A 16,200-nucleotide genomic window follows, 5' to 3' on the forward strand; every position below is an offset into this window, starting at 1 on the left:
CCCTTGTTGAGACAGTCGAAATGGTTGTACGGTCTAGCGGCCACCTCTGACGAGGACTGGGCAACTTTCTTAATTCCCCTCTTAAGTCTAGGTCTAAATCCTACCAGACTTTGTTCCGAATAAAAAAAAACTCTTTGTGCACAACCGTATGTTTGATTCAACCGACGTTTTGGATACCGTCTGTCACCTTCCTAGGGGAAATTCTGACTGGTTCGCTTTGCACTGCAGCTATAGGTGTCGCTGCTTACAGATGCATTCCCAAACGCTCCGAAACTTCGGTGTTAATAAAACACTTGTTTGGGTACAGAGCTCTGGGTACAAAGAGCCTTTTTATTCAGTGACTTAAAAAAACTGATGAAATCGTTCACGGATAGAATTTAGTCCATTTTTTTCTTCTTCAATAGAAATGATCTACATAACTTGATTCCGGAAGATGGATTAAATATCAAAGCTATGTCAGTTTAATGTTTGACCCGGAGAACCCTAACAACTCTTTAACCTCTAAATTTACCCTCTATCCCGTCCCAAGACAATAGGTGCGGTTGCATTGACGTCACTATGACGCACATCGAGCCATAGTAATGGTAGATGAGTACTTTCAAGGACTTGTTCTTTTGTCGAGGACTCGACTATATGTTAGTTTTAATCCTTCTTAACGCATGTATGAAAAACATCGAGCTTCGATCAGGGATATAGTTTTACAGAAGACCCCTGCACAACCGGTTGGTCATTTGGCCCTTGTCTTGAATAAACAATTGTGGGAATTAGAATAATACCGTGACCTTCATGATGGTCATGACCTTGAGGTCACTGACCCTTGTCTCCTCTTGACCTTCAACACGGTGTGAATGGGGCAAGAGCGGACATTCAATAATGGGAGCCCATAACATTATACGTGGCCAATGAAAACGCCTAAGTCTCTACCAGGTTAGCTACGCTGGGTATAGGGACAATAATTTGCCAAGAATAGCGAGCGTATTATTATTGGACTGAGCAGAGCACTTTGGACTAATGCTTCTGACCGTTTACAATATCCAATATTTTGTGAAACACTTCTCTGTTACACAACGGATCACAATGACCCCCAGCGGGGGTCTTCAAGCCTCGTTGCAACTGAAAAAATCTCCAGATTTATTATTAAAATCTCAATATTTTGTGCTAAATCTTGAAATTTTATAAGACAATCTTGAGATTTTATGAGACAACCGTTTGATTTTATGAGACAATCTTGAGATCTTTGAAAAGGTCTTCCTAGCATTTCGAGATGCTTTAAGGAAATCTCAAGACAAAAAATGTCTCATCTCAAGATATTTCTTTAAAAAATCTCAAGATAGTTTAAAACATATCAAGATTTATTTTGAAAGAGATTTTGTGGGATACAATAGAGGCATTTGCCATGCACACAAGAGGTGGATGTAGTGATTTATTCACAATTGATATATTACAGAAAATTACACTACATAGTATGGACAGCTGAGTGTGTGGTCCATAAAATTCAACTATGATGCATTGAAACTGTTTCTTGAAAGCACTGCCATTGGGTTCCAAAGAGATGAGAGTATTATTGTGTGACAGGTAAAACTTGTAAATGACAGCAGAAAACTTGTGACTACCTAGTGGACAACAGTCATGGGTACAAAATGCAAGGTCTATCAGTACTTTGTGCTAAAGATTTAGCGTGTTCAGTATCATTACAATTTATGCTAGATCCAATAAGCTCATGACTACAACTATTAGGTGATCGACCTGGGATATAACGTTAGTTCACAAGTTCACATAAACTCGCAGGGTAATATAAACGCGGGAGTTGAAAAAACGTGATAGTTAGAAATATGTGCTAGATGCAACATCAGCAAAACCGCCAGAAATGCAAACACTTAAAATCTTCGATGCATTAGAAGATGACGCCGTCAAAATATCTCCGCCCCCCTTTGAAAGAGTCTGAGGGCGTTGAGGGAGAATTACACTACATGGTTGTTTCTTGGACAAATGTCACATTCGCTTCCAGTTGGAAACAAGTATTTACTTAACTTATTAGAATCTCTTTTGCTAACCTACAAATTCGACTCGAAGTGTGATCAATCATCAGAAACGCCTCTTTGTTGCTACAGCCTACGGTACGTGTATTTTCCCGCCGCCATATTCATTACCCAGATTCCTGTTATTCAGCAGACGACAAAGATTTGTGAGGACCACTTTTTTTGTGTAAATGTTTTGTTTGATAGTGGACTGAGAGCGACAATTTCCTCAAAGTTTGCTCCTGACACAATCACATTCCACAGCTGTTGTGTTGGCGATGGTGCAGGTGCAGTAACCGTTCTGGGACCAGTAGCTGCCTGATGATGGTTGTCTCCACACCTGCAGCTGGATCCTGGAAGGTCGGGGCAAAGGTGTCAAGTTTCAAAATGTACCACTAAAGATGGCATACCTACATGGCAATATAGGCTCACACCAACCCGAGCCTCACTTTGGTGCACGACCCCGAGCTGACCCCAGGAAATTCAAAATGGCCGCCGTAATTAGAAAGAGGTCTATTTAGTATCTGTCTGTCACAATCAGTGTACAAAGAACATCATGCCGACGTCTCTTTGGCTCCTTCTGTCGCGTGGCCTTTACAACTGATCAAATCATTAGATTTTTCTGTGTTTCTTTGTCTCTGTCCATTTAACCTGATGACATGACTTATGGTACGGTCGCATTTCTCATCTGGGGCCCGGTCGGTCAGCTTGTGACATGGGAACGAAGAATATGATATAAAAGAGGACAAAAGACACAAAACTTAAAAAAGTAACTCCTAACCTCGATTTTCGTACTTTCTTGACATGCATTTTTTTATATTTCATTTTCGCCAGGCCCGGATCGGAAATGAGACCGTAGCATAAGCCACGACTACTGCATCTAAATTTCCCAGGAATCACCTAGAGTGGCGCTCGACAATATTAGTAGTAATAGTAGTAATAGTAGTAGTGATAGTAGGAATAGTAGTAATGTAGCAATAGTAGTAATGTAGTAATAGTAGTAGTAGTAGTAGTAGTGGTAGTAATACAGTAGAATCCGCTTATTTGCATAACTGACTTGTCAGTGTATTTTCTGCAATAATAAGGAGTAGTCCATTACCATTAGGGGACAAAATGAGCAGCACAGAGGGGAAAGGGAGTTGTAGTGGTTACCAGGGTGGTGCTAAAGGAAAAAACATACTTTGTGTCAAATTCACTCACTCCCAGGTTATACAAAATGTAACATATTGAATTCATAAGCACATCATCCCTTTATTTACACATGTTAAGTGCAAAGGATGGCAAACAGCAAAAAAAATTGCAATTCTACACTTCTGTAACAGTAATGCAAATAGCTGTAATCTACTGTAGTAGTAATTTGAGTAGAATCAGGACTTACCAGTTAGCACACGTTACAGCTCCTCCGGCAGTTTTGGTTCATGTAGGCGGGGTTGATGCGGCACTCTCCCCGCCCAGCCCATCCCGCGCAGTTTCCGTTCGTATCCTCGCAGTTCCCAGTGGTGGCGCATGCGCCGCAGCTCAAGGGACAGTTGGTGCTCATGTAGGTAGCATAGACCCCAGAACAGTATCCCTGGTCAGACCAGCTAGAACAGAAACTGTTCAGGTCCTGGCAGTTCCCTACAAGGGATTGTAATTGTGAATAAAACATTAGTTAGTTAAAGTCCTTCCCGCACCAGACGATGCATAAAGGAGGCGCCCATCTCCGTTTCGGCAGCCCTGGGCCACACATGCTTGTAGTACCTACAGCAGGGGGCTAGTCCACTGGTAGTGGTGTGTGTTTAACTACCATAACATTTCCCAAATGCTGAGTGCTAAGCCAGAGAAAGTAGTATGTACGGTCTTTGGTATGACCCGGCCGGGGTTCGAACTCACGACCTGCCGTGTGCAAGACGAACACTCTACCCACTACTAGGCCATTGCACCGGTTCCGAACGAAACATAGGCGATTAAATTCTCCAAGAAATCTAGATATATGAATATGTCATCATGAACCAAAAGTCAATGTAATATGTCTTTGTACTGTTGACTTTTGGAACAAATACATCGTAGTCGAGACTATGTACTAAAAGCATTTCGTTTTGATTCTCAATTGAGAATTGCTATATATAACAGGGCCAACTTGACGAATATGCATAAAAACACGCAGACCGCAGACTATCAATTCTTTGCCAGAAGAGAGCAAAAACCACGCGAATGTATCCAGCAACTATTTATCTATCTATTCATTCATTCATATTTACCACATTTGTGGAAGGATTGACATAACAGGTGACTATCACCTTTCCAAGATGTCAACCCAGACCAGACTGTAAGGTTTGGACCATTGCACAGCGGGGCATGCCCCTACTCTTTTTCGAAAGGTGTGGTGGGTTCTTTAACGTGCGCGAGGTGTGGCTCTCCCCAAACACGGGACATCCATGTAATATAACAGCCTATCTGAGGGACGTCCCTAACCGAAGCTAGGTACTCGTTTACAGCTGAGTTTACACTGTGTGAAGTGCCTTTCCCAAGGGCACAACGTCCGGGCGTATGTGCAAAATGTCTGGGGGCAAGCCGGGATCGAACTCGGGTTCCCTTGTTTGAGGGCCGAATGTCCTAGCCTTTACGCCACCTGACGCCACAATTATGTTTATGAATCAAACTACAGAACCGTTGATGTCATTACCTGCGTCACTTCCGGCATCATCGCTGTCATCCGTGTCATCACCAGCATCCCCGCTGTTCCCTTCTACGCTGATACCCCCGCTCCCGTCACTGTTGCAGTCCATTCTGAGAGCAGTGCTGCCGGTCAGCCCTGGAGAATCACAGATGTTCAGGTCAGATATTGTTATTATTTCCATGAAACTTTTCTGTGTGTGCGTGTGTGTGTGTGTTTGTTTGTTTGTGTGTGTGTGTGTGTGTTTGTTTGTTTGTATGTGTGTGTGTGTGTTTGCATGTTTGTATGTGTGTGTGTGTGTGTGTGACTATTGTAGTCATCATAACAAGAACCTCTCGATGGATTATGATGATATTTGGTATATAGGTGTCGGGAAGATAAGAGTCAGGGTCGATTTGGGGCCCCCTGGTATGTGACCTTGGTACTGCAGCAGAACTTCTTTTTTTTTAAATCTTTTGACCTGGACATGCTATGGTCTTGATTTTTTTGGGGTGGCAGATATCTTGTTTTCTATCGCAACATTTGATAACAGAACATAGTGACTCACTACGAAAATACAAAGCGAGCGATACGTGTGTTGGGTACTTTTACGTGCAGAGGTTTGACGCATGAGGCTTGTGCCCGAAGTTCCTTATACACGGAACCACCTGATTTACGTCACCATCCGAAATTACTACTGTTGCTTAATTTGATGAGTCTCCACCTTATTTCCTTTGATTTTTTTGTCTACTGCCGTGTGCTAGTAAAGGCTTGTGAGACCAGTCTCACCTTGAGCTCAAGCTATTTATCCCATTTGTTCCAAAAAAGTATTTCAATCGAAATCCATGATAACTACTTTTACACGTGATAACGTCTGTCACAGTCGTATTACATTAGTTCACCATGTGACAATGTCTAAAACCTCTTACTAGTAAATTAATTTGATAGCACCTCTCTATCCTATCAATTCACTTAGATATCTCTCGCTAGTAAATTAATGGGATAAGGGGGTGCTATCCCATTAATTTACTAGTAAGAGATTTTTAGGTATCTCTTACTAGTAAATTAATGGGATAAGGGGGTGTTATTTCATTAATTTACTAGTAAGAGAATTTCAAATGTATCTTATTGTAAATTGATGGGATAGAACTTTACAAATAGAAGTTATCTCAACTTTTCAAACTATCTCGTTTTCTGACAGAAATTATCTTAAAGGAAACCCAAGCAATATTGGGGCCCGGAAATCAGATTTTGAAAGTCAATTTATTTAGTCATATCTATACATGATTAGTTCAAACAACACTATCACAATGTATAGTAACGCCCATAATGCAAATATATGACGCTGTTGTGATGTGAGAACTCACTGAAAATCGTGGCCGGAGTTATTGTATGCTCGCAAAACTAAGGGGATCACCGTACGGCACGATTTCCCGCGGTTTTAAAGGCTCAAAGTATGAAGATATTACGCAAATGTTAGTAAATGGCACTACCATAAAGATGTCAGCATTTTTTATTTCCATTTTTCGGGCCCTAAAATTGCCTTGGTTGCCTTTAAGACCTAAACAAATGTGATAAATGATCAAGTCTCACCTTGGTTCGAGCAGCGGTCCACGATGAAGTTTCCACAGGGGAAGACCTGCGTGATGAGTCCGTACAGTGTCGGGTCGTACCGCCGTAGCTTCTCCCTGGTGTCCACGTCGTTATGAATGCCATCGGGCGGGTTACGGAACGACTCGACGTTAAAGAAACTCTGCACTCCTGAAAAAAAGGTGTTAGACATGGATTAATTCCTCAGTATTATGATAATAATAATGATAATAATGATAAGAATAATAATGGTTTTTAATGGTCAGAAATTACCCGCAATGGCAGCCTTTCTAGCGCTGAATTGATACAGGGTTTACAGGTTTCACATAATACACAACATATTAGTATACATATTCTATCCACACTTGCACTTTGTTGAACTGTCGCAAGGGTCTGGGCGGCTGCCATTCGGCGCCACCCGGTGACCTCAATACGACCTTCCCCAACCGAAGTCAGGTACCCATTTACACCTGGGTGGAGTGAGGAAAGTCGTGACACAAGGGCACAAGATCGGTGACATGACAAGAATCGAACCCGGGACCACTTGGTTCTGAGCCGAAAGCTGCGCCACACGACCCCACGAATTATTGTGCGTCAGGCCGTAGTTTTAGAGCTAACAGACTAGTCTAGCTAACAGATTAGAGGTGTCATGGAGGTTACGACTGAGAGTCATTCAGTACCAGCAACTCTCTAGCACTCCTTAGTAAGACTCTTTTTCTAGCGTTTGCGCTTTGATTTGCGAGTGTAAAAAAACACCGTATGCCAACTAACGGTACACATAACAGTGGACGGTTTCTTCCATTCGTTTGCCTCAACAATCTATCTACCTTTGTCGCACGAGAAAGAAAGCAGATCTTGGGTAATAAGTCCAAGATAAATATCAAAAGTACCCACTCGTAATTTCATCATCTGCCAACAAGAGCAGAAGTACTGTAAATGCAGAAATGTTCACGGTGGTTTTGTGTTCACGGTTTTCGCGGCGACCGTTTCACATTTTTGTCCAATACTGTAGCAATATGTGACTGTAGCGCTGCCGCGAACTTAAAACCATCGCGAATGCCCCATTTTTGCTTTAGCGCGAAATAGAAACAACGCGAACTTAGACGCATTTACAGTAAATGTAACCAAAGCACCTTCAGCGAAGTATTCCTGGATAGTGCTCCCAGCATAGGTGTTGTACCATAAGCCTCGTGCCCGGGCGCTGTCGAAGGCCGCCTGTAGCCTATCCTGCCAGCCGGGAATGGCGTACTTGGCGCCGAGCCCATCGAGCCCGTGTGCAGTCTCGTGGAGAAAGATGTCCTCCTCGCTCCACCTGTACAAAGAGGAGAAGCAAACGTTAGCGCATGCGCCTAGACACCACGGCGAGAGAGCAAGTAACAACAAGGGTTTAAACCATGGAAAATCCCTTTTTGGTGGTATTTTTGGTGACATCTGGGCAGTGTAGGAGCGGTTGTGGTAGGATAGATAGACTTCGTATTTGTTGAACTAGTCAGAAAAAATGGTCTGTCTCTACTTTGCGATTTTGGCAACCCCATGATATAGTAGGATGGGTGCCAAGGGCTCTGATGGGGGGGGGGGGGAATCTGAGGGCTAGCCGTATAGAATTTGTCAGGAATGTGTCCGGTGACAGTTGACATAACATGTTAGCAGTTGAGGGTAAGTATTTGTGATCTGATTTCTTTGTTCCAGAGATAATGACACCTTTTTTCTTCACTTCCGGGATTCCCCATAGGACTACATGCATTACTGGCAGCACGCGGAGTTCATGGCATTCAACGCATGGCAATAATGTTTTGACGGGCGAAACTGTAGCGTAGGTGAGGGCTGAACATGAGAGAAAATTCATCAGAGGCTGGGTCAGCTTATGTCGTCTATTTACGACAGTGGATTCATACATATACATGTGAATATGGTGGAAGATTGTACCTGTCCCTGCCGAGCCCGTAGCAGCCCACGTTCTCCTCCGCCCCGGTTGACACGGGGTGTGTCTCCGTCGCCCCGAGACCGCGCGCCCGCTCGTTCCAGCTGGGCCCCAGCCAAGAATGTTCGGGGATGTCAGTTGTTTGCTGGACGAACACATTAATGAGGAAAATTACTGTAATTCGCTTTATCTCCAAGGTAGCAAAATTTCACGGTGTAAGGAAAATGGACATTTTCACTAAACTTTGATTTCTCGGTGATTTACAGAACGAATGTGTGAAGGATCATATAATAATCACAACCGTTTTTTTTGCGGTGATGATAAGTTCACGGTACAGAGGTGACCATGAAAACAGTGAACATAAAGTTACAGTGAAATAAACAAGTATTACAGTACTACTGTTTGTCAAATGCAATGGAAGACGAAATACATTTTATCTCGAACTGCCCCTTTAATGATCAGGAAAGAAAAGAGCTATAGTATATGTTTAAAGTAGCCACCAAAACTCACCGCAATTTTCGAACGTTTACTGAAGAAAAAAAACTACAACGTTGTTGACATCTCAAAACCCATTCATTGCAGAAAAGTGGGATACTTCGTCTTCCACTGCTTCCAAAAAAGAAGTCAAACCCGAAAAGCTTAGAATTTATTCCGTAGCAGTTCTTAGAATAGTCACTTTTTCCACTTGTCACCGTTGTTAACTTGCACTGTCTGAATGCTTTTCCTATGCATTGTTTCATGTTGAAATTAGCCCTCAGGCAAGAACTTAATTGCAAATTGCACTATTATTGAGAGCTTGGATGGACCCGCGCTACGCTGGCGGCCGATCGAATTGACAAAGCACTCAACGAATTTCATCGACAAAAAACGAATCTTTTCAAGCTTTGTTTGCTTTGTTGTCTTTTTAGTCATATTTGTCCGTTTTGAATGATGTTCCCATTGTAAAGTCAAGGGTAACACAAATCCAGTTTAGGACGCAGTGACGCCGCCAGCGTGCTGCGGGTCCAGTGAGAGGGGGGCTTAAGGCAATGTGTGATGCAGTACCTCTGTCTCAGCCATGAGGGCGTGCCTGCCGTAGCGGTCGTGGAAGTCGTCCCTGACGTCCTGACGATCTGAGAACATGAAGCGCACGACGTAACAGGCTCGGCGGAGGGCGGCGTCAGGGACCCGGCTGGAGCTCAGGATGGGGATGCCGTAGGCGTGCAGGTATTTCTGCGGGTACAATCGTGTGTGATTAGTGTGGTCCTTTTGTTGGCACCAAATTATGGACATGTAAGTGTAGGCAGGCCTCGCACAACCTACATACAGCAGCTGTGTGAGGATGCAGGCTGCAATTTAGAAGAACTGCAATTTAGAACAGCAATGGAGGACAGGGAGGACTGGAGGAGGAGGGTGATGTACATCCGTGACACTCTCACGACAAGATGATGAGTGGGGTCGTGTGACGTCACGGCCCCTGGTTCAAATCTCCCTGACGCCACCGATGTTGTGCCCTTGGGAAAGACACTTTACGCGACTTTCCTCAACTCTGGACATTGCTATACATTGTGATAGTGTTGTTTGAACTAATCATGTATAAAAATGACTAGATTAAGTCATTTTCGGGCCCTTATATTGCTTGGGTTTCCTTTAAGTATGCACATAAATCCCGATAAACCATGATAAGCGCACCTGGTAAAAGTAGCTCAGTCCCATGGAAGAGCGGACGGACTGGGGCACGCCGGTCACCGTGTCGCAGTTCCAGCTGGTCCGGGCGGGTCCACGTCCGGTAACCCGGACTTCCGGCACAAGTCCTGCGGTGTACAAAACAAGGTCAGGGTTAAGAGATGATTCCCATCATGCATCACACCCCTTGGGTCTCAATGAAGGGACACCAGGCCAAAGCTTTTGACAGCCGTTTTCGTATATATTACCAATAGGAAGTATAGGGTATTTCTTAACCACCACTCGATTCCATCTGTGAATAATGTTTACAAATTTTGTTGATTTTGTAATCGTAAAGATGTGGTCTGTTAGAAAATAACACTCTCCTCTGGCCGTGTGTATCCCTTTAAGTTAGTACATGTATACTGGGATACCGAGTATGGTAAAGCCCCCCTCTCACTGGACCCATGGCACGCTGGCAGCGTCGCTGCGTCCTAAACTGGATTTGTGTTGCCCTTGACGTTATAATGGGAATATCATTCAAAATGTACAAGTATGACAAAAAAGGAAACAAAACACACAAAGCTTAAAAGATTCGTTTTTTGTCGATGAAATTCGAAATTCTAATTCGAGTGCTTTGTCAATTCGATCGGCCGCAGCGACGCCGCCAACGTACCGTGGGTCTAGTGAGAGGGGGCTTAAGAGAGAGTGTTTACGTACCCAAGTCTTTTTCCAGCTGTACGAGCAAGTGGTACGGCGCAGGCGCAAGACTTTCATCTGGTGTGACTCTGATGGGCACCTGTCAATCAATCAATCAATCAGCCATTAAAAATAAACGTAAAAAAATCAGAGCAAGTGTGCCACGAGTTGGTGTCATGCAAATGACAAATAACATATCGTGAAAAAAACTATCGTGGTACCCTATATCTTATTCACTTGTTTATGTTAATTAGGCCACAGCAAGTCAATTTTATGGCATCCTCCGTAGACTCCAAAACTAATGCGATAGGGCGAAAAAAAGGCGGGCAAAAAAAACAAGATTCCTATATTTTCAAATTTTGAGATCATAAGTCTTCTTAAACCAAGAATTGAGGCGACAAAATATGATATTATGACCAGCAGGTCTTTTATTCCTGTATTCAACCAATGAGGTTTCATATATGATATAAAACCTCCTTGATTCAACAGTAAACGTGTCTTTGTAGATGTGTATACATCTCAATAGACTCAACTACAACAAATGCAAATAACAAATGCAATTAACTAGAACAAATGCAGAAAACAGCTTGTGATGATCATACCACCATGGGCAGGAACTGCACTGGGTATTCATATGCAATGAAACACCTTAGACTGTCAACGTTTACGACATATTTGCCAATTTTGGGCATGTTGACCACAGTCAGAGGGCAATGAAATTCATGTTGTTTTTTGTTTTTTTCAAATCGGGCGAAAATTAATGAGCGCGCTGATGTCATCCATAAAAATTACTTGCTATGGCCTTATCAACAATAAAATAATAAGTAAACAATAATGCCGTGTGCTAACCTTTGGTGACCCCAACCAACAGGAGATATCTGTCTGCCAGCAGTCACAGGTCCGCCCCATCCAGCCGACATTACACTTGCAGCTGCCGCAACCACAGACGCCGCGTGCAGGACCTACACAGCAAACAATAGATGTTACAGAAGCCAGTTTTATATCGAAAAATTAGATACTGGTTTGCATAATTAGTATTTGATCTTGTTAATAATCACTTAAGCTATCTACATACCATATATCATGACGATCCGTCAACCTCTTCAAGAGTTATTCCCTTCAAAGTTTGACACAAAATCGGCTCCTGCAGTTCCGCAACCGTTATGGGTGGCCTTAACCTGCACCCTCGCAGGAGCTATCTACCACTCAAAATTCATGGCCATAGCATGTCCAGAACTTGAGATATCAAACCCGGAAGTTTTGCTGCTGTACCATAGCAAGCCGCTAGGGGGCCCAAATCATTTCAAGGTCTTACAAATATGAAGACAATCTATCCAGGCATTCTTGAGTTATTGTCCCGTGGACCTTCACATTCCTGTACAATTTCTAGAATTCTTTCAAACTGCACACATCTATAGTTATACCATTAGACTCGCCCCTGAGGGTCGCCAAAAACTCATGACCAAGGCTTGATGTTCAAGGCTGAATATAGTAGCAAATTCAGAAGCTGTGTTCGGTTTATATCGTTCATTTACGAAAGTGGGTTTATACAGTCCACTTTTGGACTTGTCTTCACGCCGTATGATTATACTGGTTGTGTTTGCGGCCTACTCTCCAAGCAGAGGCAGTTTTTTTACGTGTTTAAAGGACAAGAAAGCAGGACCCAGCGTTCTCTTCCTATTAAAACTTTCTTCTGTCAGGGACTTTGTAGCTAAATTGACTCCAACCCTCATCCCAACATCATAAATGGATTATCCTCTGTAGGGGATCTCTACCCGTCTGGCTCAAAGAACAATAAAATTGGATCAGAGCAGACGACAGGAAATCATTTGCATACTAGAAAGGCAACATTTGCGAGCAAATACAGCATGTTTAGCCATACTCCTCGCCATGCAAAAAATGGACTCTCCCAAAATAACAATGGACCATTCTAAAATACTTCTAAAATACTTCTACTAAAAAAATGGATCACCCCAGTCCAAAATTGAGTTTAAAAACAATTACCAGTCTCTCCATACAGGAATGGAGTCTTCCAGTAGCACCTGAACACAATATGGACCAGTCCAAAACCATATCCACTTATTGATTTAACAAATACACTTCTGCTGACAAATGGACTTTTTCATAATCATTCCAGCTCAAAATTGAAAGAAATAATTAAAGAATCCTCCCCTTGCAAGAATGGGATATTCCGTGCCATCTCCATGTAAACGAGACCAGTCGAAAAATATCCGCTGAAAATTACGTAATCAACATAATCAACCCAGTTCAAAATTGAATTAAAAAAGATCAACCCCAGGGAAGAATGAAGTTTTCCATAGTATACATAATGATATATATGAAGATTTGACAGGAAATGACCAAAAACAACATATTTCAGCGATAGTATGGGTGAAATATAAAAATGTGACACCCCTTTGTTTGAATGCACTTTGGGTTGAAAATAACGAAACGAAAAAATTCTTTGTTTGAAAAATCGTTTTGAATGGCTGTATGCCAAACATTTGAACGAGGGCCTGTGTACATGACCAAGGCAGATTTCACATTATTTTGGTTTAATACATAGGAACTGGAGATGTGTATCTTTGTTCAAAAAAGAGTGAAAAAAGCCATGTAATCACATGTCCTAGGAATTCCCATACCATATTTGGCATGAATACAAGCACACCTGCGCCAGGAATGCAAGATAATTAGATTAACCCAATTGACCAATCAGGTGGTCGCAAGGCTCACAGGCATGCAAGGCCAGGTGCAAGTCACTTGGGGTCAATGACCTTTAGGTCATATGTAGTATTGAAAGTGACAGAAGTGGAAAATATTGTCAAGAAAGCCCAAAATAAATCGTTTTGAAGATATGTATGCCAAAAATGGGAATGTAGTCCTTTAGATATTTGTTCAAGGCACATATACAGCAAATTTCAGGTCATTCAGTTGAAATACCAGGGCGCAGGAGGCCAAGATATGCTAAAAATAGCCTAAAAATCTCAATAAAATCACTTTCAAGGTCAATATCAAGAAAAGGAAAAGAACGCACATTGGTTTTTGCCTACATTACCTCTATACCAAATTTCAGGTCATTTGGTCAAAAAATGACAGAGATGAATCGATTTGAAGATTTGACAGGAGAAGAAGAAACATGAGTAAAAACAATATGTTTAGCCATACTAGGTATGGCTAAACATAATTAACTGACGTCTCAAGGTTTGAAAAATCCTGTATTTCTCTCACTAGTTTTTGAAGAAAAAATTGTCAGACCAACAAAATAACCCAGATACATGTAGGTGTAACAAAGCTACATAATCAATTCAATATGTAACTTTGCTAGGCAACTTTCCGAGAATCATAACATTGTGTTTTCCACTGTCAAAGCAACCCCTTCAAAGTTGGCATTTTATCTATATTTTCATCAGAGCTGAGTTAGCGTTGATAGCTATGTGTCTAGAAATATGACTTATACAGTTGTGGTGTCTACTTGGTAGTCTAAAAAATAGTGTAATTTGTATACTGACAGCCAATGTCTGAGACATTCTACAAGTGAGTATGGCAGGCCAGTGTTGTATTCATATTCTTGGTTAGGTACTACAAAGCTGACTTGTTTATGTGCAACTAAACTTTGATTCCTTTTCTACACTATATGATTTCAAACATGTGCTGAAGTAACTTCAATACTTGGTAAATTGTCTTAGCCAGCGAGCCCCTTCACTGATGTGAACACCACGGCATTCAGAAGCAGACTGAGGTCTGGGAGTTTACGTTAGCTGAATTTATTGGGTGAATTTATAGCCCAGGCATGCTCTTTAAGGCTTTTTGTCGAGCTTTCTTTAGTTTCTACTTTGTCATGGGTTTTTTTTGTCACACCAACAACAAACAGCCGGACCAGCTCCGCTGCTTGGAGAGTATTTGCGGCCCGGGAGTTACGCAAAAATAAACACAACAACAACACAACAACAACAACAACAAATCTACATCAGAAAATACTTGGCACTTTACCTCCGCATTGTAATCCATTTGTGGCGTTTTCACATGATGTTGTGTCGCATTGCTGCAGTTCGTCCCAGCCGTAAGGGGGCGCTGTGGTATTGACGGAAGATTGACCCTCCACGTACTGGAAAATAAATAAAGAAAGGATGAACGTTTAAATCTGTTTAGCACTGGTGTTCTCTTGACTTTTGAAGCCATCTATGTCATGGTTTGGTTGACGTTGTTGTTTGCTCTCAGAATGGGAAAATTTTCATTTTGGAAAATTTACTATCACAGTGACTGCATTACTCCAAGGAGGTTTAATCAAGAGGTGATTAAACCTCCTTGATTACTCTATTTTCTGAATCCGACATGGCCGATTTGTTCCTCATTACATTGTACCATAAACTTTACTGAAAACGCTAAATCATCATCACTTCTATAATTTCTCACTCACTTCTGTGTAGCCGTCTTTTCTGCTCTTCTTTTTCAAAAAGTACACTCCAGACGCTCTAGTTACAAAACGGATTTACACAAAATTACCCACACGTATTCAAGACCAGTGCAGATTCCATACTGAAAATGATATTTTGGCATCATTAACCGCCGAAAATGTGTCGAAGTAAAAATCAAACCTTCTCGCATGCCGTTTAGATTGCTAATAGAAATCGGATTATCAGCAGTCTGTGCATACACATTTAGCAAATCTAGTATAGTCAGTCATTAGCAATGGCGAAATGCGACCGATCATCTGGCCTTGCATGAAGTGCCCTCTGGCGAGCCTCAGTCTGTCTGCAGCTTGGACGAAAATGAAAGAAAGAAAGACAGAAGGAAGGACATCTAAATACCGGCAACAATGCCAGCAACCGCCGGTTGCAAAAAAGTACCGTAACAGAAGTGGCACTTACCTCCGTTTCCTCACTGACAACAGTCGGATGTGGTGACGGGAAACCCCTCACTGCCAAAATGGCGCCCAAAAGGCAGATATTCACGATCCAGCACATGACAAGAGCTTTCTGTAGAGACCGGACAATCTCCGTAGACTTTCTGAGACTACTCTGATTGTTGGTGGTTCAAGACCCGGTTTATATATGGCAAAGCCTATAGAAACTGGCTCATTCTAAACTAATGCCTGTTGATTTAGATTGATTGACACATAAAACAGTACACTTGATTGGTTGTTTGCATTGATTTGTTTAAAACTTTATCCCACATGCATATACAAAGAAGACTTGTTTGTGTTACGGCGGATCAGACAAGTTTCGATTCACACTTATTGAAAAGAAAAGTGTTACCAAAACAGTATTTCAATCTTGTCATTCTGGCACGTTTTCCGTCAAGTTTTGATTCACACTTAGTGCAAAGAAAAGTGTTAAAACAAAATTGTAATCTTGTCATTCTGTCTTTTTATTTTTCTCTTTCAATATAGAAAAATTCACGACTACTCGGTGGTGTCTTTTGTGAGCTTGTTAAAGGCACCCAGAGCATTTTATGAGGCTTGAAAATTGGAAATACTGTAATTCGCTTTAGGTTCACGGTACCAAAATTTCACGGTGTAAGAGAATTTGACATTTTCACAGAACTTTAGGTTCACGGTGGCGGCAATTGCACAAAAAAGTCGGTTTCGGGGTCGCTCCAGTTACAGCCTCCAGCCCTTCACCCCGCCATTTTAACTTTTCAGGGGCATTCCCGCCATATGTGATCACGTGAAAGCTTGCAGTCAACCAATCAGA

The 16,200-nt window shown here is 42.1% G+C and overlaps 1 protein-coding gene across 2 annotated transcripts; it reads right to left on the minus strand.

Annotated features, from left to right (window-relative positions):
- Nucleotides 1-1,409: 1,409 nt before the first annotated feature.
- On the minus strand, nt 1,410-15,553 carry LOC136442189 (uncharacterized). Of its 2 annotated transcripts, XR_010756976.1 has the most exons (13): nt 15,376-15,553; nt 14,498-14,612; nt 11,357-11,469; nt 10,529-10,607; nt 9,836-9,957; nt 9,209-9,376; nt 8,170-8,309; nt 7,377-7,555; nt 6,247-6,414; nt 4,684-4,812; nt 3,397-3,635; nt 3,118-3,180; nt 1,410-2,371 (listed from the first exon to the last, which is right to left on the minus strand). XR_010756976.1 is itself a non-coding variant. In XM_066438927.1 (12 exons), the coding sequence occupies exons 1-11, from the start codon at nt 15,469-15,471 to the stop codon at nt 3,400-3,402; spliced, it is 1,545 nt and encodes a 514-aa protein (XP_066295024.1). In that variant the 5' UTR covers nt 15,472-15,552; the 3' UTR covers nt 1,410-2,371; nt 3,397-3,399. The 2 variants fall into 2 exon arrangements, 1 of the variants encoding a protein (XP_066295024.1); XM_066438927.1 differs by lacking the exon at nt 3,118-3,180 and having other exon boundaries at nt 15,376-15,552.
- Between the last annotated feature and the right edge of the window lie 647 nt (nt 15,554-16,200).

The sequence above is a fragment of the Branchiostoma lanceolatum genome, chromosome 9 (genome assembly GCF_035083965.1).
Source record: "Branchiostoma lanceolatum isolate klBraLanc5 chromosome 9, klBraLanc5.hap2, whole genome shotgun sequence".
In the NCBI taxonomy this organism is placed as follows: domain Eukaryota; kingdom Metazoa; phylum Chordata; class Leptocardii; order Amphioxiformes; family Branchiostomatidae; genus Branchiostoma; species Branchiostoma lanceolatum.

Bases quoted from the DNA above. Each gene is read 5' to 3' on its own strand.
- LOC136442189 (XM_066438927.1), bottom strand. From the start codon at position 15,471: ATGTGCTGGATCGTGAATATCTGCCTTTTGGGCGCCATTTTGGCAGTG. The intron at 9,377-9,835 runs GTGCGCTTATCA...TTGTACCCGCAG, and splicing joins GACTGAGCTACTTTTACCAG to AAATACCTGCACGCCTACGG. The intron at 8,310-9,208 runs GTACTGCATCAC...GTGTTCGTCCAG, and splicing joins CCCTCATGGCTGAGACAGAG to CAAACAACTGACATCCCCGA.